General features: G+C 40.7%; 1 protein-coding gene across 4 annotated transcripts in view; it reads right to left on the bottom strand.

Moving 5' to 3' along the window:
* The window catches only part of LOC121301860 (ATP-citrate synthase), a 27,614-nt gene extending 7,603 nt beyond the window's left edge, over positions 1 to 20,011 (bottom strand). Inside the window, exons 1-15 of one of the 4 annotated variants that reach the window (XM_041231521.1) lie at positions 19,799 to 20,011; positions 14,903 to 15,070; positions 13,325 to 13,447; positions 11,443 to 11,505; positions 10,775 to 10,965; positions 9,683 to 9,762; positions 9,202 to 9,332; positions 8,094 to 8,212; positions 7,602 to 7,738; positions 7,344 to 7,405; positions 5,887 to 6,004; positions 5,194 to 5,348; positions 4,051 to 4,144; positions 3,040 to 3,096; positions 2,107 to 2,139 (exon numbers count right to left, since the gene is read on the bottom strand). In XM_041231521.1, the coding sequence (XP_041087455.1) occupies positions 2,107 to 2,139; positions 3,040 to 3,096; positions 4,051 to 4,144; positions 5,194 to 5,348; positions 5,887 to 6,004; positions 7,344 to 7,405; positions 7,602 to 7,738; positions 8,094 to 8,212; positions 9,202 to 9,332; positions 9,683 to 9,762; positions 10,775 to 10,965; positions 11,443 to 11,505; positions 13,325 to 13,447; positions 14,903 to 15,061 (1,522 nt within the window). In that variant the 5' untranslated portion in view covers positions 15,062 to 15,070; positions 19,799 to 20,011. The remainder of the gene's footprint in view (positions 1 to 2,106; positions 2,140 to 3,039; positions 3,097 to 4,050; positions 4,145 to 5,193; positions 5,349 to 5,886; positions 6,005 to 7,343; positions 7,406 to 7,601; positions 7,739 to 8,093; positions 8,213 to 9,201; positions 9,333 to 9,682; positions 9,763 to 10,774; positions 10,966 to 11,442; positions 11,506 to 13,324; positions 13,448 to 14,902; positions 15,071 to 19,798) is intronic. The other 3 variants (XM_041231520.1, XM_041231522.1, XM_041231523.1) reach the window with 3 other exon arrangements.
* Between the last annotated feature and the right edge of the window lie 438 nt (positions 20,012 to 20,449).

The following is a 20,449-nucleotide window of genomic DNA, read 5'->3' as shown; positions in this document are numbered from 1 at the left end:
ACTTTAGCAAAAAGTGTCTAAAACCATTGTCACTGTAAAACAAAAAGAAGAATTTTACAGGGCTGGGCAAACTAAAGATTGCTTTTCAATTTTTTTTTTTTGTAAATCGTTAAACAAATGCCCCAATTAAACAAGTCAACAGGTATTTTATCAATTACAAATTACAAAAAAAGGGTCTCTGGTACATCCTCTTTTTTTTTTTTTTTTTACATTGAAAGATTGATAATTGAATAACGATTTCATGTTTCTAAATGGGACGTCACTGGGGTTTGTACAGCTCATCCAGGTTATTTGCCCAGCCCCACTGTATTCTGTAACAAACAACATTCAAAGGCTTGAATTTCACCCCTGAACAAAATGATTGCTGTGATTCACCAGAGCAGATCGATGATTGGGTAAAAAGTAGGACAGTATGGACCTCAGGAAAGAGGAGCAGGGAAGAATAGATAAAGCATTAGCAAACACACCGTGGCTTTCAATATTCCTACCAGTAATGTTCCTGCCTCCCGTGTATTGCACTGTTAGACATTTTAAAAACCCTGGGGAGTTGCTCTCATACACAATTCACTCCCATTCACCCTGTCTCAGTAGAATACTGTAAAACAGCACAATCTTCTGCCTAAATACAAGTTGTTCTCAAATGTTATTGAAACATAGAAAGTGGAAATGACGACGTTGAGAAGGGCTTTTATTTAGTCTGAAAAAGGGGGACGAAGTGAGGCTTTAACAAGTGCCATTGTCCTCATTTGAGGAATATTTTGGAGCATTTTTAACTGTCACCTCCCTGTTATTCAGAGTCCCTCTTTAACGATACTGTTATGATAATGTACTCTAATTTTGTTAACCACAAAAATAAAGTCTAAACGTAATGCATCAAATTCCATAAATATAGCTATATGTTCTGATTTTTTTTTTTTTTTTCAAATGAAATGTATTTGGTTAGTTAAGGGATTAAATGAAAACTTCTGGAAAAAAACCGCACACACACCACCACACACAGAAGGCAAGTAGGGAGAGAATTTAAAAAGTTAACGTGCGTTCTGATTCTCTTTAAAATTTCCTTCTAAACAGACCAGGGCAGAAGCAGATGCCACGGGGTCCCACAGCCATGCCGCTGGCTTCGCCAAGGCAATTTCTGGTCTTCCTGTGCAGTGTACCTGTCCCTATGGCGCAACAGGTGGGCGACTACATTGTCGTTACTGGGATACGCTATCACTGCTTCATCTCGACCTGAGCTCTACAATGGCTAGTGGGAACCCCTTTCCACTTCAACCTTTTTCCTCTTGGAAATGCAATCAGCTGTGGGCTGCTTTGCTATGACTAGCTGTTTGATTCTGTTTAAATAGGACTCTTTTAAAAGTACTTTAAGTCTGGTTTTTTTTTTGTTGTTAAAAAGAGTAAAAAAAAAAAAAAAAAATTGAAAAATGCACGGCAAACCGGAATACATGTTAATATCCTTTCAAATGTCTTCTATTAAAACCGTATTTTATAGATTTAGTGTGCTTTATCATGATTTCCTCTGAATGCAACTTGGACTGAGCCAGTAAGGTAATTGACAAAAGTCCTTCTCAGCTGTGTAGAAAATAAGTAGAAATGCACTTCAGTAAACTTTAAGATGTTTTATTTATTACACTGCGTTTACTTTTCTTTCTACACAACTCAAGGGCTTTTGTCTGGAAGGTCCTGACATTATTTTAAATGGTTTACACCCTTGTGTACATCCCCAAAAACAACTTTACATATCCATACATATCGATCTCAAGAGCTTCGTTCTCAGGTTTCCTAAATATTGAATTCTATCTTTATTCTTTTTGTTCATTCTGTCTTCAACTTGATCTGCAGCTGTTCTTGCAGACTGAACTCTCACCTACTTGGCCAAAACACTGCTAAAAAAAAAAAAGTGTACAAAACATTGCAGCAAAGATAGAGAGATAACAGGGGCAAGGAAATAACAGGAGAAGCACAACACCACAACAACACCTCCACTGCAGAACTTTGATTTTCAGTGGCTTGTGAGGTGCTAAGAAAAAAAACGACAGCCAACCAACCAACCAACCGTCTACCACAGCTGGCAGATTCCTACTGATCTGAGTGTGGCTCTCCTACCTCGAGCATTGTCTGAAGTAGGATGCTGTGTTTCTAAAATGACCAAAAAAAAAAAAAAACAACAAAAAAAAAAAAGACAAAAAATAAATAATGTTTTACTTTTACGACAGCTATGCAATAGAACAATCCTTTAGCCATTTATTAAAGGCAATCACCCCCCATTTGAATGCATTACTTTTAAGTCTCGCTATTTAAATTAAAAGACACCATTGTTTTAATGTCGTTCTACAGTGCAAATACCTGGACAAGTGTAGGCAGAGAGTGGTAGAACATGAACCGCTAATATAGTGACCCCTATACACTGTATGGTTGTATCTTGAAATGACACATCTTATATCGCTATAGTGGTCCATTTTAAAAAGGGCTAAAATACTTAATCAGGGTTTGGGATGTGATATCTATGAGAAATAAACATAATAAAATCACACCCTTTCAGAGATACTTACCACGAATATCTGCTGTATTCACTATGGATAACAGCAGAAGTATAGTTTCAAGTAGTTTCTTGATAAATTATGTTACAATTATTTTATTCCCTCTCCAGAAGCTGGCCTTTGCCTGGTCTCAATAGGACCGTCCCCCTCATCCCCAACCCCAACAAGTCGGTTGTTACTTATTGTATCAGACATGTCACCTGGTGCCACCACACTAATTTCAAATCATCTGGATGAACTTCAATGTTTATAAAGAAAAAAAAAAAAAACTACTTTATTTATGTCTGAATAAAAATTTTAAAAAATTCTACATTTGCTGCAATACGAACAACACAAGACACAGCAAATGTAAAGCAATGTGTTTCTTGTAAACCTTCAGTGGGTTCTGGAACACCAACACAAGCCGACCTTCTGATCATATATGCAACATTGTCTCTTGGGACCACAGTCCTCTACCTCTTCCACCAGATAAAGATGCGCTGGTCTACATCACCCTTACCTTTAAACGTCCCCTGGAAAGAATTCTCCAGTAACGGTGTAGGGTAATGAATGACAGCTTTCATTTTGGAAATCAAATAAAAAAAAATAAAAATATCAGTTTTAGGAGTTTTGTGGCAAAACACAACGAAAAAAAAAAAAGGGGGGGTGGAAGTCTAGAAGGACAAAGCAAAAGGGAGTCTACCTATGCAAGGACAGGCAGGAGGTAGAGTGTTAGCGGTTTGAGTGGGAAGGAGTGATGCTGGGACAGAACAACCTACAGGACAGTCCAGATTGCTACTAATACTGTGCCCTTCTGAATACAGCTGCCTATTTCAGTGAACAAAGGCTGGTGTTGCGTTATCTGGATGTACAAAATAAAAGTACAGTACATATCAAGGACAGCCACATTCAGATGTCTAAAAAAATTAAAATAAATAAATACTGAAGATTAACTCTTTCAACCACAACAGAAATAGCCGTTACAGCTTTAAATATGGACCCTCTTAGTCTGAACTGATTTGAGAACTGCAAAAAATAAAAAAAATAAAAAAAAACTTGTAAATCTTAGAACATAAAATCTCTGATCACAAATGTAGTCGTTCAGTTTTGTTACATAATATCTCAATCTTGCTTCAATGTATGAATGGCTGGATGCAATACATGCTCCCCAGTGACACAAACATGTGAACAGCCTCAGGTTACCTTTGAGTTGCTGAAAACCACAGAAACACTACAGAAGAGACCGGGGTTAAACTTACAGCAGTTTTAAAGAAGTACCAAGTAACAAAACAAACAAAAAAAGAATAATAAATGGTGTCAATTTATCATTCAGTACGTCTTTAAAAAGACTAACCCATAATTAAGTATCGATCCAGTTACACACTGGATCAATACTGGCTATAGCTGATCTCCGGTTTCCAAAACGGTCAGAGGTCGACAGTTTTACCTGCCAGTCATGACTGAGGCACAGTGCTACAGGTTGTATCAAAACGGTTGATAAACTGGTCCAAGAGTTGACCGTGTTTGTTACCTGGAGGAACGCCGGGTTTCGCCTTTTTTGCTGGAATGGCTTCGTTGTTGGTCTTGTTCTCGGAGAAGGAGGCAGTCCGGCTTGTAGCTGGAGTCTGAAATCCAAAACACAGGCACTCCGTGAACGAGGCACGAGCGTTGATCTTCACAATAGGTGAAAATACCGATATTGAGTTCTTTCTTAAGCCACTCCTTTTAAAACTGCTTTGAGAAATTCAGGAGATGGAAATATAGCAGTTGGAGCCAATCCCATCCATTGGATGAGACATAAAATCGAGGTCATATTGTAAGTGACTCTGCCCTAGTCTCTGGAAGTCGTTTTGGATAAAAGCGTCTGCTAAATGACCAATTCATAATTAAAATTAAAAACTTGTTTTAAACAAACTGTAGCACAAGGCTATTCACTCCTGTGTAGGTCATATTGCCTAATCAAATTACTTTAAGACTACAATTCAAAGACATTAACTAGTTTTCTGAGAAAGGTTCAGGGTCAGAACAACATCAGTGGTGTTTAGTATCAAACAATACTACCTGCTTTAGGAACACTACAACACAACTGCTTTGTATACACCGATGCACTGCAGAAATGGCAAAGAGAAGCTACTGGCTAAAATCCAAAAACTCTCCACAGGCAGTATGTGTACACTCAGTATAAAAAGCTGCCTTTTCTCTTCCTCAGGCTTACCCAAGGGATGAAGGCTAGAATTAGCTTTCATGTTCTAGGCAGGGGTAAAAACCAACTATAAACTGAAGGTTGGCCTGCATCCAAACAGTCATCTAGGATACAGGGGCATAAATGTTACATGACCGAGTGGGTGAGGGGCGTAGTGGCGCATAACAGGGCTATCATATTGTGGTTCACACAATTTCCATTCAATTAATGTTCTTTGTTGTGCACTATACAAAAAAAAAAAAACTAAAAAAAACTATAAAATCTGGATGTTTGGCTTTAGGATTTTAGTGCCATATTTGAAATGTTCGTGGCGAACACAAAAGCGTTCAGCTAGCATTGTTCAGTGCGAACGTTTCAAACTTTCTTAGCTGAACACACCTAAGGACTCTCAATTCCATAACTTTGACCCTCTATGACAATATGAAAGCATGCAGGGGGTTTAGGAATCCCAAGCCTGGGCACAGTACGAACCGAGGCACTGCCGCTGGAGTTCAGCAGGAAGTTGGCAGTGTGGGCGGCAGTGGGCGGCTGGTTAGGGATTGGACGGTGTCCCAGAGCCATGCCCACAATGGCTGTCATGTGGGTCTCAGTGCCAAACACGTGGATCGGGATTCCAGTGGTCTTACCTACATAGGAAGGCGGGTAGAAAAGAGAGGAACCGATTTTAACAGTTGCAAAAAAAGTTTAAATAAATCTAAAACTAAATGCTTTATATGAGCAAAACTACAGTCTGCCATGGTCATATTAAACACCTTTAAAAGGGGGAGTTTCATATCATAACCTTATAATAAATCTGGTGTTTCAGCAGCACTTGCATGAGTGAGTGAAGCAATTCACCACCAGCTGGTTTCTTTTCCCCCATTTAGTTTAATGATCAGGGTGTAATGTTGAAAGCGTGCTGTAGCCTATTCGCTGTACCCTTTTCTGCACTCGAGACAGCAGAGGAACAGGAAGAATGTGCAGCTCACTCAAACCACCATGAAAGGCATAAAAGCACCAAACGTAATATTACAGCCGCAAATTTCACAGTCCTCGTGTTAGTACTGATCAGTGGACTTCCGAATGTAACCTTCAGCAGGACAGATCAAGATTAGGGCTAGCCAGGGGTTTGTGAAACCAGCCGACAAGACTTACTTTTCACCCGAACTAAAGCACTTTGCTCACCCACTTCCCCCATGACACGCAGCCCTTCCTGGTAGTTGGGGCCACCTCTCCGGACGAAGATTGTCACTTCATGTTCCTTCAGGGGTACCTGGTAATCCTTGATGGCTCTTACAATACCCTGCAATCATTAATCAAAAACAGGCACACTTAACAAGGCAGCAAACAAACAACCTTGGCACAAAAAGTAACTAAATTTACTCTTTAATGTGACATTTTTAAAAATAGCGGAAAAAAAAAAGGTTTAAGCTTTTTCCATTGCTTGGAGGCAATTATTATTATTATTATTATTATTATTATTATTATTATTATTATTATTATTATCATTATTTTTTTTTAAATCCGTCCTCATGTGATGGGGTAATTTCAAATCAAGCAATGTTGGAAAACATGGATCGAGAATTGATTAGCAGTTTGCTACGCATGTGGACTAGCAGAGCTATACTGGTGTTCTTTTCTGAAAAGAGACTAATATTGCAGATAGCAGACTGTTTGGTTCAAATTGCATGTACTGCTAACCACTGATAGAGACGATGCGTCTACAAACTGCCCAACAATGACTGCAAGCTAACGAGATAACAATGCTGTGGACTAGAAGGGAACAGGTTCTAAAGACTTCAGAGAGATCGAAAGAGATAATCCCACTGGCATCAAAGGGGGTCGCAAGGAGATAACAAAAGGCAGATGTATGGACCTTTTGTCTCCAGGAGTGTGAAGAATGCACTGAGTTCAGAGGTTGTCACACTAGACTACACACACAGACACACACACATTAACACTCACACAATAAATTAAATTACCTTGACCATTGGTTAAGTGTCAGAGAAAGGGGAGGTGGACCATCTATACAGAAGGGTATTTAATGTCATGCAAGTTTGTCCTGTACCTGGGACCAGACTCCCTGCATATCTCAATAAACTTGGCAACTGACTGAAGAAAAGGACTCTGCATTTTCTTGAATCTACTTACTCACCATCTATTTTTTTTTAAAGTTACTTCAAGCAAGAAAGTCTGGTTAATGCTGCAGTGGCCACATTGCTACTTGTGTATTTAAAATGACAAGCCACTTGGGAATCACCCTGCAATAAAATGAACTACTGTACCCGACTCCCTGGTTATCCTGGAAAAAATAAAAAGTGGTTGACGCAAACCACCTGGATTCCCTGGTACTGTAAAATACTCAAAACGGAAAACAAAAAACACAGCAGTGCTTTCCAGGATACAGGCGGACGAAATCAATCCCTCTGTATCTGCCAATGCGAGCCAGCATGAACTCTTCTGAATATTACAGACTGATTTCTCAAATCAAGAAAGGTCGGGGTTTAATTTAAGCCGGTACTGATATACTGTAGCACTCCGATGCTCCTTCTGAAGAGGAATAGCACCGTTTAAAGAGGGGAGTTCAATGGGTAATGCACAGAGCTGATCACAGGAACATCAATACTCCACTCTCCAGTTACCTTGAAGGTTGCAGCGACGTTGGTGAAATTGGCAATGCTACCCCCGATAATCAGGACTTTGCCTAAAGAAAAAAAAAAAAAAAAAACGATACCGCACATTTAAAATACAAAATTGTAACAGTGCTGTTCGATTTATTAAAAAGTAATTATTGGATGTTGCAATAAATCCAAAAATGTAAAAAAGGGGAATCTAATGGGGGGTTCTATTGTGCCGTCCACTCAGCTGGGTTCTGCACCCCCCCCCCCCTCCCTTCTTACCATCGCTGTGCTTCTCCCTGGTCATCAATGACAGGATGGTCTTGGCGTAGTCGTAGGTCTGCTGCTCGCTAGGGGCTCCAGAGTACTCTCCATAATTAGCCAGCTCGTCCACTCCACCCAGGTCACAGATGGTGTCACTGCGGATCGCAAATTAGAAAGGATTGCTTGTCAACCTAGCATTCCTTTACATTAGAGAGAGCGGGCAGCTCCAGAGCCAGTGGCTAATCAGCAATTAACCTGAACCACCAGTCAATGTGATACACAGAGGGGTCGAATGTTGGTGGTTTAACGTGGCACTGCTTGTTTAAAGATACTTCATATGCAAAGATTGAGGACTGGTTTTCTGATGGCATTTCCCTACATCTCTCTGCAGAGCAGCAAGATTAACAGTCAAGCTACCGTAACTTAACACTGGTTTGAGAAGCCCTGCAGCAGCTGAATACAGTGGATCTAACCTGCTTGGATAAGAAATAACCCAGAAAGACAGCAGACCTGTAGACAACAGAGGCTCCGCCCCCAGCCACCATGGTCCAGATCCTGCCCCGGGGGTTGAGAATGGTCAGCTTCAGACTGGCTCCACTCTTGGCATCCAGGTCGGCAATATAAGCTTCCTGCAATGGAAACAGAATTGAAACCCTTTAAACCTTGCATATTAGTAATGCAACTATATGAATGTTTTGGCCATTCAGTGATGAAATCCCATTGCACAGCGGTCTGATCCATTCCTGGTTTTACTGCGAGTTTAATAAGGACACATGTAAGCTTGTTACCTATAAACTGTGGCTAATCACGCTCGTACTTAAAACCTAGATTGGGGGAAACGGCTATGCAGTAGGAGTCTTACTTCCATCCTTGCCACGTCTTGTGCGATTTCTTTTCATAAGTGTCAGTACAGTGTAGATAAAATAAGAATCCCTACCCCACCCAACTAAGGTTGTTCCAGAACATGTAACCAACACCAAGTTCCTCCAAGTGTCTGTGATCTTTTTATAAAACAATTCTTAACCAAAGTGACCGACACACAAGAATACTACTAAAACTAAAAACAAAAGTAGTACTTCAGTACCCAAGGAAAGATAGATGCTGCATTTAAAAATAGCACACAATTTTAGATATAGGAGCTATATAATCTATCTCTAATCTAACCCATGATACCGATTTTTCTACTGCCTTGACAGCACTTGACAGGATGAGCAGAGTGCTGTTTTCTATCATATCCTTGGTTCATTAGCCTCACAAGTTCCATCAAGGATTGCAGCTGCCAGCAGCATCCTTGTTGTCTAGCCACAGAGAGTCACGCATTTAAATAAGGTCTAATGCAACAGGCTGTCTGTCGCTCAAGATGTTATCTCCAGCTGCCAGGGGCTTTTATCTTATTACTAAGCAAATTTAAAACTTTTCTTTTTGTCCTTCCTTGAGAAATGACATCCGTAATACAGGGCTCAGAGCTGGATATATTAAGGGCTGCGATTCCATTTCATGTAATGAATGCAGAATTAAAAGAGAGGCATGGTAATGCGGAAGAAGAAAACATGGCAAACCAGGGTAAACTATGGTCAAGGAATGGTATAACCATGGAAAAAAATTCAGGGAGACTCACCTCAGGGTAGGCTTCCCTGCCAAAGGGAGGAGGGAACTCCACATCTCCCCACTTGGCTTTGCAGATGTAGTCAGCAGTGGCATCTATCTTAGCTGCCATGTCCAATACATACACTCCATCCTTGGTTACGACTAGGGAGAGAAATGGCAAAACATTTAATAAATACACAATAAAACCACAAGAGTTAGACATATTAAAAAGTACCCCTTACTACAATAAACCCCTGTGCAGAGAGTGAAGCACTGTACGGAGATAAGCTGAAGGAATCTATTCCAGGAACTTGAAATTTGTTAATTGAACACATTAGATCTGTATGCTGTCCTGCCAATAGTGATTACCCCTTAACTGAATTAGACAAACCACACTGAGCAACTGCATGGGAAGGACACCTCTAGGTGCTGTAATTAGAACGGATTTCCAGAAGACCATGCAATAGCTTTTCAATAGCTATGGTACTAGAATAATAACCAAAAGGACGTACCTAGTGGGTTGATCTCCAGGTATGTGAAATACAGGTCTTCGTACAAGTTAAACAAGCCCACTACAAAACTGGCCAAAATGCTGTAAAAAAAAAAAAGAGACGAAACAAAAAAAAACAAAAACACCACAACATTAAAATAAATTATATTCCATGCAACACACGTTTGGGTATCTCACTCGGTATGCAATTCTGAAAAACAAAAAGTACAGGCATTTCATAGAGACATTTCCGAGCTGCACTTGCACCGAGAACTAGCATTGCCTGCGCTTTAGAAAACATCAAGCCCGGGAATCTGAGCCGATTCCTTAGACACGGACCACGCTCTGACTGACAGGCTGGATGGATCTGATCTGCAGTTTTGGTTTTCGAGGAGCTTCTAGGAGAGGGCAACAGCTTCCTCAGGGTCAGCCAAGCAGAGCGAAGCCACAGCCAGACCCCCGTGTCAAGCAGAGAAGCCAGACAGGGTTACTCAACAGATCAAAGGAAACAGAAGAGAAAACGTGTTCAGAATGTGGTTGTGAAGCATGTAAAAAGAGCAGAAGTAGCCTTGGAGATAGACAGATGGCCATAAGACCTATCATTTGTCTCGCTCGGGAGATAAAATTGCCGTCAAGATGTATACGAAGACACAAGCTAAATTTCTGTATGGATTGTTAATCTTGCGGAGTTAAGTACGTTTTAAAAACGTTATTCCTGTTGTAAAAAGCCCTACAAGTACTGAATACAATTAAAAAAAAAAAAGAATACCTGTTGATGCTGGGCAAAGTAATAGCTTGAGGGCAACTCAAGACTAACATCTTTCTGTGTGTCGCATTGTGTGCTAAGCCAGGAACAATGGCTAATTGAGGGTACAGCCCTGTTGGAAATATATTATAGGGATGTAGCCGTGTTTTAAACTTATTATTTACGCAAGCAGGAGTGTTCTGAACTGCTGAAAAACAGGACATGCACACTTTGATTCATCACAATGAATCCTGCATGAGATCGGCTTCTGCTGACTGGAAAACTGACTCAGCGTGCATAAGCTCAGCTTAAAATACTTCAGCACTGCAAAACAAACCTCCACCCTTCCCTCCAATCCACTCTGCTTACTCTTTCATGTCGGCAGGCGCATGGCCCAGGAGGTGCGTCTTGACGTCAGCCTCGGTCAGCTTCTCATCCACTCCCACCAGGAACTTCTGCGCTTTGGAGTCCACATCTCCGATATCCACGCCCCCCTCATGGTGGAACAGCACGTGGTCTCCTTCACGGGTGGCGTATATACACACGTAGAACTCCTCCTCCTACACACACACACACACGTCAACACACACCCTCTAGTGCCACAGTTCTCCGATCTACAGCTCTGGCCAAAAGTTTGGACTCGCCCTACAGAATGAGCACATTTTGCTTCATAAAGTCAAATGAAACCTGCCGACTAATTGAAAAAATGTGACATTTCAAAAATACTCTAATCTGATTATGGCTTTCGGTAGACTTTTGCGATATCATTTTGTAGTTTCTCTGTTTACATGATGTTAAACAGAGATCTAAATTACGTAACACATTTTATATATATATATATATATATATATACACATATACACACACACACACACACACACACACACATATGTACATATACATTTATATATACACACACACACCTTTTTTTTTTTTTTTTTTTTTTTTTTTTTTTTAATTAGTCTCAATTCTAAAATTCTAGGTGATGCTAAACTTTTGGCCACAGCTGTACCAAAAGGCATGAACAACACACCAACCTGCTTGTGAGGTACAAACGGCTCGATGAGGAAATTCTTGAGAATGCCTTTAGCCTTTGCGACCTACAGGAAATGCAAAAAAATCAGTATGATAAAAAATAAAAACCATCTGTGCCAAGATTCACACACATACATCTTCAAGCAGAGATTGCATGGGTTTCAATGAAGTGTCGATCTATGATTCTACGCTCCAGAAAGGCATGGGTTAACATCACGAACAGGAATAAGAAGTGCTACTGCTTTAAAAGGTAGCATTTTGGTTTATGTACCTGTCCCGTAAATCAGGGATTGCCAACATAATCAGCAGAATATAGGGCATTGCCAATGATGCCAGACTTATGGGACATGTGGCAGAGATGCTTACAGTAAACAGTGCAAGAAATATCACAGAATATACAACTCAGTAACTCAGATAACTAACTCAGCACACTATATCAATACCAGTCGGTCTCAGAGAGTAGCAAGGGCAAGCAGATCTGGATGTGTGCCTGTGTACTGTACTGGGGACAACCTGTTCTGATGGCAAGACTCAGATAAATGCATTTGGAAATTGAAATTACAGTACAAGCCATTCTAGAATGCACCATCAATTCAAAATTAATTCTTAAGCAATTAATGCAACACACCCCGGTATCTGACAGGCTCCTAACTTGCTGGAAAGGCATGATTGATATAAAAACAGCCTTGATCATAACAAGGCAAGCACAGTACAATTCAACAGCATTTCAAAAAAAGGCTGCAGGGCACTTTTCATTGACCTCTGCTGCCAGCCCCAGAGAGAATGCTAATCCATCCAAGGGGCTGATGAAATGAATCTGCTTTAACATTGGGACTGGTGTGCACTGTAAAGCGCATGATTTTAATTAAGCCTATGAATAATGCGATCCGTCATGGAGTGAGTGTCCTCTTTAGAGCCAAAATATGCAGCAACAAAATGTCCCCACAATTATACAGCAACATAGGGCTGTCAATAATCTGTCTTGCAAATCTGTGCGCAAATCCAACGCTTTACACTGGAGAGCTAGTAAAGGGGGGGGACTACAGTAAGCAGAATTACTATAGCCTTTTTTAGATTGTTAAATACTTCTATGTTACTGTACAGACCACTGCACAGACGTTTTCCCCAATTTATTTTGACATTGTAGACCAAGTTGCATAACAATCACCGAAGCAAAAATTATATATGCAGGTAAAAAATAAACAAATACATTTCTGATATGCTTTGACATTTAAGAGAATTAATTGCCTTCCCAGACTATAACAATACTCAAAAAGCTACAGCCTATTTACCCAAAGTAATGTAACTATAAAACGACCCTGACATTTACTAAAATCCACATAAAAAAAAACCCTGTAGGAGTGGTTATTAACTTCAGACAGCCGTTTCGTTTAAGAAATGTCAGCATGTTATTCTCTCCAACCTTTTCTCCGAGGTCCTGTTTGAAGAGACAGCCACTCACACAATGGCAGGTTTGCTACTAGCGCAGTTTCCCCAAACAGTTTTGAATTTTGGTGACTGGTCTCATTAAATAGACTGGCAGCTGAGGCAAAGAGCTGTGATCCAGACACGCGGAGACAGGCAGTCAACGAATGAAAGTCAGACTACAGCAAGTGGACCGAATGCTAAATCTCATCAAACCAACAGACTCTCCGTTCCCCTTACAGGGCAGCGGCTCTAGCCAATCCAGTCTAGGACCAGATCAAGCTTTTCATTTACTGATAAGACAGCCCAGTAGTAAATCTTATGGTTTAGTATGAATACATGCATCACATTAATAAAAGTTCATTAAAATCCAGTGGCAGAATCATCGGGATCTATCGCAGTGATCCAAGTTATTTCCGCGTTGCTAAACTACGTGTTCGAGGTGGTGGCGGCACTCACCGTGGTTTCCTTCATGAGTCGTGGTTTGAGCCACTCCTTCACACCCTGCAGGTCAAGGTTCACTCCAACCAGCCCAAGCTTCCCTCGACGCTTGATCAGCTGATCCGGCTTGACCACCAGGCGCTGGGGAACAACAACAACTCAATCAATGACCAGGGCCACAGCAGAACATAGATGACTAGTTTCACAGATTACCACTAAACTTGGACCAACTAATAAGGCAGTGCATGATTAATGCTTATCGGTTTCTGTGAAAACAGTAAATAAAACTCATGAGTTAAAGCTTTGTGAATAGGGTTATAAAATTAGACACCAGTTTGAATTCTGCGTCATATAAAAAGACCTTTTCAGTAATAGACAAAGTTAGACTTCTCATTAAAACTTCTGATTTTATAACCCATGTTTCTTTCCAGTACATCGGCCTAATTAGTGTATGAAGAGCATTTGTACATAACCTTGCAGGAGTCTTTGCAAAACACACAGTTTAAAAAGGAGCTGAAAATTGACAGCCATTTAATACTGGACCCCTGCCAAAGCTGCACTGGGGCCAGAGTTAATCTAATTTCCCAGTAAATCCTGGCAGTGTTACTATATTTTACAGCCGTAAGTGTACCCGGCTGTCAAATAGAACAGAACAAATTGAGATATTTCATTTTTCTTTTCTCTCCTCTTTCGCCATAACGCTGTAGCCCAAACTGCCTCTCTAATTCAATTATTTACATCTGAATCTATTCCAGTAATGGCTCGGAGTTCTGCCCCAGTAATTAAAGTTATTGCTGCATGTTCTTTAGGCTTGCTAAAATGATAGTCATTACACTTTCATTGGACGAGTAACGCCCACAAAACTAGAAAAATCCAGACACGCAACTTCACACAGAAAGCCAGTTGAACGACTACTGCAATATTCGTATATTTTCCCCTCTTACTTGTATCCAGGCCCAATTTTTTCAGATTTTAAAAGTAATTGTTCCTACTTTGCAAAGTTTAAAAAAATAGTTTGCAATAAGTGGGAGAAATTACTTTCAAATGAGAAACATTACAGAAGTGGGCCCTAAATAAAACCCATGTAAAAAAATAAACACGTTGCAATACACAAGTTATTTTCTGCAAAAGCATCCCAATATTTTGGCCAGCACAGTTTCCATGTTATAGACCATTAGCCTTTTTCTTAAAGACCCGAGTTATCACTGTTATCAGAATCGCTTCGGTGAATATGTTAATGATGGGGCACGCGATCTATAACGGGGCAAGACTTCAGAATACCATTTATTTTTAAATCAAGTGATTTAAATTGACCTGATTTAAAATCAGCCAGCCCGTTAATTGTAATTATATAAGGTTTTGGAATGATTAATTCACTATGTCAGCTGCTCAGCTAATGGACCTGTGACGAAACTCTTTAGACAATTTCCATCCCCCTTCCATTCATCTGTAGCTTTTCACATCCAATCAATACTTTCACAAACAGTTATCGACTCCCATTAACCCTACAGAAAAGAGGCTGCATTTCGTTAGAGCGAAGATGAGCCATGCAGTTAACCAGAGATGAGAAAGTGTTTCGAACACTCTGGGTCTTACCTCTGTGAGGAGCCAGGGGTGGTCCTGAGCGAGCCGATCCCAGTCCGTGTCTATTGTCACAGAGGCGTACCTGAAGCGGTTCTGCACAGCGGCCGAGGTGCAGATGTGTTTGTACAGGAACTCCTTCCCAGTCTGTTCAGAGATCGCCTTGGCCGACATTGTTTCTTACTGTCGAAACAAATAAAAACCATCAAGCAAGCAAGCAAGCTAATTTTTTTTGATATAGCGCCCTTCGCAGGCCATCTCAAAGCGCTTGACAAATCACATAAAGTTAAAAAAGCTAAATGAAACAAGATCCATACATACAACTGTCTATCAGATAGACTACCCTGTGTTTTATCTAAATGATATTAAATACGACCAGAAAGATAAGTTTAGCAGTTAAACTGAGGCTTTATTTAGGACAGCAGAGTTTGCACACAGAACCCCAGACAGTTCATGCTAGGTCATCCCTTCCCTTGCTGTTTGCTGATTCTCCAGCTAAAAGTAGCTTAGCATGAATTCAGCTGTACTGTAGCAAGATCAATAGTGACCCTGCTGGTAATCAGATCATTAGAAAATTCAATGAAGCCTCTCTCTCCTCTCCCTACAGTAATGGGTAAGTTTTCCAACCCCTCCAGCGATGGGGAAGTAATCACAACAGAAGGGCTTTTGTGCAAACAGGACTAAACGCCCGTTTCCGAGCAGTACTTTTGACTGAATCAACACATTTACACAGAACAAATATTGCTTTTAAATATTTTCCTTCCACTCTTGCACTCAAAGGGAGGGATCTGCATGAGATTCTGCAAAGGACTGCCATCCAGAAGGTTGAAAGCAAGACCGACAGGTCATCTAGAGCCTTGTTTAGTGCAATTATGCGAGAGATGCGAGCATCTGTTTCTTCTTGTGATGACCAAGGCAAATCATCCAGAACTTCAAAAACAGGTCGAGCAGGAGTCTCAGACCAGACAATGCTCTTTCTTATTAGTTTTGCCTTTTTACTGAAGCGTGGTCCTTAAGGAGGTACAAAGGGTTCCCCGAAACTACTGTGGACCTGGTTTCAGGGAGGGTAGATGCCCTGCGTTTGGGTCGATCCCAAGCATTTAGCCTCCCTGCTATGGAGTCTGAACCAGTGCTCAGAGGCTGCTTCTGCACTATTGAAAGCACCTTGAGCAGGCTGCGTGGTTAAAACAAACAGCCTGTGACTAAGGTGTGTCCCTGACCCTGGACAAAACAGCAGGCTGACTGCCATCTGTACATAGTGCAGGACACAAAGCTTGGGTGGCGTCAGCTTTGTGTGATCTAGATCAATATCAGGTATGCAGAGTGATCCAGAGTCCTTAGGCCGCACATCTATTTTAACAGAAGTCCAGGGATGGAAACAAGACTCCTATTGCATGGCAGTTTCACCCATTCCAAGTTGTAATACAAGCCTGATTAGCCACAGTGTGTATAGGTAATAAGCTCAGGTGTGTCTTACTAAACTCATTGTAAAACCAGGAATGGATCAAACTGCTACGCAACGGGAGTCTTATTGCCATTCCTGATGTTAGAATTGAAGCAGAAAAACGTTTCTAATAGTTCTTCAGTTTACTAATAGTGCAGTGTACAGTGACAAAGGCATCAGCCAAAATGTATACTCTACTTAGGTTTGGTTAAGTATTTAGATCAGTCAAACAGATCACAGCATAGCAGAACAATAGAAGACAGGAAGAATAACCACTCCGCTGCAAAACGGTTTGTTTCAGAATGAAAATTTAAAAACAGAGCAGGTTGCAAGTGTGTAGTGCATACAGCACTCCCTCAGACACGACCGCATTCACTTTATGTGACTCTCCTGAGCCATCGGGAGGGAAATAAGAAAACAAAAGCAGGTTTAAACCAGCTGATACAAACACTACGAACATGCAAAATTAAAAAGTGTGGGGGGTAACTGGACTCATTTCAACAGCTGGAATTGTTTCCAATACTACACTAATCTAGTTTCAAATTCCAGATTTTAACATACAGGACACAGGGATCTATTTAGAAACTTTATAACTACCAGCCTCTGGTGTGCAGCTCACAGCTTGGGTAGAACCATATGTGCACAAAGGGTGTTTGTCAGCGCAGGAATGCCTGGCCCTAGCCCGAATTCGCATTTACCTTTTTCTGACTTCAGCAACATTATATCGTGAAGGAAGCCAGACATAGATCTGCCCTGCCTCACGGTACAGAAAGCTACATTTCACAAAAAACATTGAATACTGTCCATTGTAATCATTAAAGAATTCTGCTGTGTGTGAATTCAGAAATGCAGTTATACCAGCTTTCTCAAGAAGCACATCATCAGTTAGATTACAAACTAATTAAGGTGTGTTTCATTCCAGTAGTAACCTATTTTCATGCAGGTCCAAAATTAGTAAGCAGCAAAACTAAAAAAGGGTTGGGTGGACAGCATCACTTTAATACATGGCGGTGTTGCTACTGATCATGCCAGTGTTCAAGTGACACACACACACACGCAACAAGTAACGCCAGTTTCTACTAAGTATTGCTCACGTAAGGTTTGCAAGTGAACTCAAAAGAAAGGGTTAGCTTATTCTGGAAGCGAGCCACTAAACTAAAGGCTACGTTTCAGCACACTAATGTTTTTCAATGCACTACACACATCCTGCATTGTTGGGAATTCTGCATTTAGGGGAAAACACACAGCATGCCAGTAACCACACAGGTAAGTTGCCATTGCAATCTACCAATTGGTTTGCTTTCACCCACCCAATGAAGAAGCCTATGCAGTCCTGAATGCATATGGCGAATCACGGCAGCATCTTCAATCTGATAATGCTGGACAGAACACAAGCGTTGCTGTGGAGTAATCTGCATTAAACAGTAGGAAGAGCTTCCCTGGCAACAAGAGTCCCTATAATAAAAATTCTTTGTTACAGGCTATATAAATAAGGATGCATGAAAGATAAAATGAAATAGATTTCTTTTTTTGCAGATCTGCTTTTCAGGACTGACCTATCACTTACTGTAACAACATTTTTCAGCATGACATGGGAACTGTGGTTTCCAACTGGAAAGAGTTGATATTAGCCCTTCAAGGGTGCAGGATTTTTTTGTTCTTTTGCATTCATCATACCAGAACAGCTGCCTGTAGTAAACAGTAAAACCGGTCTTCTGAAAACAAGCTGGCTTCTTAAAATGTATAGCACAATGGGAGGGGGGAAAAAAAAAAAAAAGGTTTTCCTGGTCCAAGAAGCAAATAAGCTTATCATCTCGAGCAAACGCAAAGCCAGGAAACAGAAAGTAAAGTTTTTAAATGAAGCGATTAAACAAGGATCTAGAGCTTAGGACACGGAGGTAAAGCAACGGGTTGCTACATTATTTACTGTGTCAAGATAATAAATATGACTGATATGACAGGGTAATACATCCTTTGCAAAACTAACAAAAAAAGATGCTAGGTGTTTAATCAATTGATAATCAGATGATAAAACAACATTGTGTCAGCTTGACACTGTCCAAATTATGGCATATCCAGCAATAGCTACTGGCAAGGAAATTTGTGTTTCAGCTGCATTAAGCTCAGGGTAGAGCCTTTTTAGTCAATACGCACACTTTCAGAATTTTGCTACAACCAACCAAGGAATGCAATGCTGCATACTGCAAACAGAAAAATATTTTGCAATTCTGCCAGTTTCCTTACAGTTGCAAAACTAGCAATGTGCAACAAGATTTTCCTGTTCAGTGGCAAAGCCTGCTAGGACCAATAAACACGTAATACCAGAGTAGGGGTGGTCCTGGGGCAAGGCTATTTTAAAAGGTGCATTTTATTAGCGGCGCGGTTCTTGACTGGTTTGGATCGCAATACAGTGAATATATTTTAATGGGCCAGCAACTAGCTGTGTAGATCGCTGGCAATCTCAATAGCCGGTAACTTTACTTTGAAGATCACAACTGTAAAGTGATGAAGCAACTCAAATAGCTACAGCTAATGCCACAGGTCTTGCCTGAGGCAAACCACTAAATGTGCAAAACCTATGCATTTGAGGGTTTTTTTTTTTGGGGGGGGGGGGGGGGGTTGGGGTTGACATTAAATTCAATGATAGTATTCCCACTAAATACCTAGTGAAAACTGACTACCATTTAAGCATGCAGAATTAGAGTTGTATTCATTTATTAACTGTATTGTACAGCTTGCTTGTTTCATAGCCTGTTAGGGAACTTGAAGCTGTAACCTATAACCACCTAACGCTGCAAGTAAGAGCATTCTTAACACTGGTAATTCAATTCAGCAGCAGAGAAACAAAATCCAATTCACCTTCCCCCTTATGAAATCTAGCCTGCGACTGTTTCATCGTTTGTGGACACTGGTTACCTTCAAGAGAAAGGGGAACGGATAGTTTGTATTCATGAACAAAAAAAAATGTGCAGCCGTAGTGACAGTAGCAAAATGAGCTGTCTTTTCATGTCAGATAAACGTCCTGCCGGTAGGTAGCAACGTTTCAGCTTTAGTTTGACATAACCAGGAAGGAAGCTGCAGTCCAGGAATTGCTGCTATAAGATTTTTCACCAAAACCATTTGCCGCAAACTCTGAGGTCTCAAAAAGAACGACGTGACCGCGACAATTCCATGCCAACGTTGTGACTCACACCTTAATACCAACTATCAGAGTAATAGTTAAACAGAACAATCATTAATTTTACCATATGCATAAACCATCCCAGCCTGAAGCATTACCAACATCCATATAAATGAGTACGCTAGACAATATGTCTTTATTTCCTGTCCAAATACATAAAAACGATTAATTATGCTAATACGCGTTCTGCGTTATTACTAATATATACAGAGAGAGAGAATGGTGATATGGTGCCAGAGGCATCTGTAAGGAAAGATAAATTATAATATACTGCATGACAGATTACCTGCAGACTTACCCGACACGAAACCTAGTTGTTGCTGGAGAACGGTGTCTCTGATCTGGAGTCGGTTCCGTGAGTTTTGCTATCTCTTGTATTTGTGTAAGATTCTCACGGGTTAATAGCACTATATATATATATATTTTGTATACACCAGGACCAGCCTACCCTTATAAGAGAAAACTCTCCTTTATCCGTCTCTCCTCACCATCTGCTGATGTGGTTACATGACCTCCCCCGGCTCTAATTGGCTCAGCCAATTCCACGTGATGGTCGGTTTCGGGCTGGCCACGCCTGCCCCTGCCCCCGCATGACGTGATTGAGGGAACACAGCGGGTTGTGAAACTGCTTCCCTATCCTCGCCATGACGGCTCAATTATCACTACACAGCAGAAAGCGCAGCTCTCTAGGTAGGATCCAAAATGGCGTCAGTTACACACCATCGTATTTTCAATACTGATTGTTCACGAATGTATTTCTTATATGGAAAAATAAGTTTAATTAGACTACAATTCCCGGCATGCATTGTAACCTAGCGCGCGCGCACACACACACACACACACACACACACACACACACACACACACACACACACACACACACACATATATATATATCATACCCCTGATTGTTCATGTTTTTTTTTTTTTTTTTTTT

This window comes from Polyodon spathula, chromosome 28, assembly GCF_017654505.1.
Source record: "Polyodon spathula isolate WHYD16114869_AA chromosome 28, ASM1765450v1, whole genome shotgun sequence".
Lineage (NCBI taxonomy): Eukaryota > Metazoa > Chordata > Actinopteri > Acipenseriformes > Polyodontidae > Polyodon > Polyodon spathula.
Note: the sequence above shows the minus strand (reverse complement) of the source record. Positions and strands in the feature narration are given on the sequence as shown.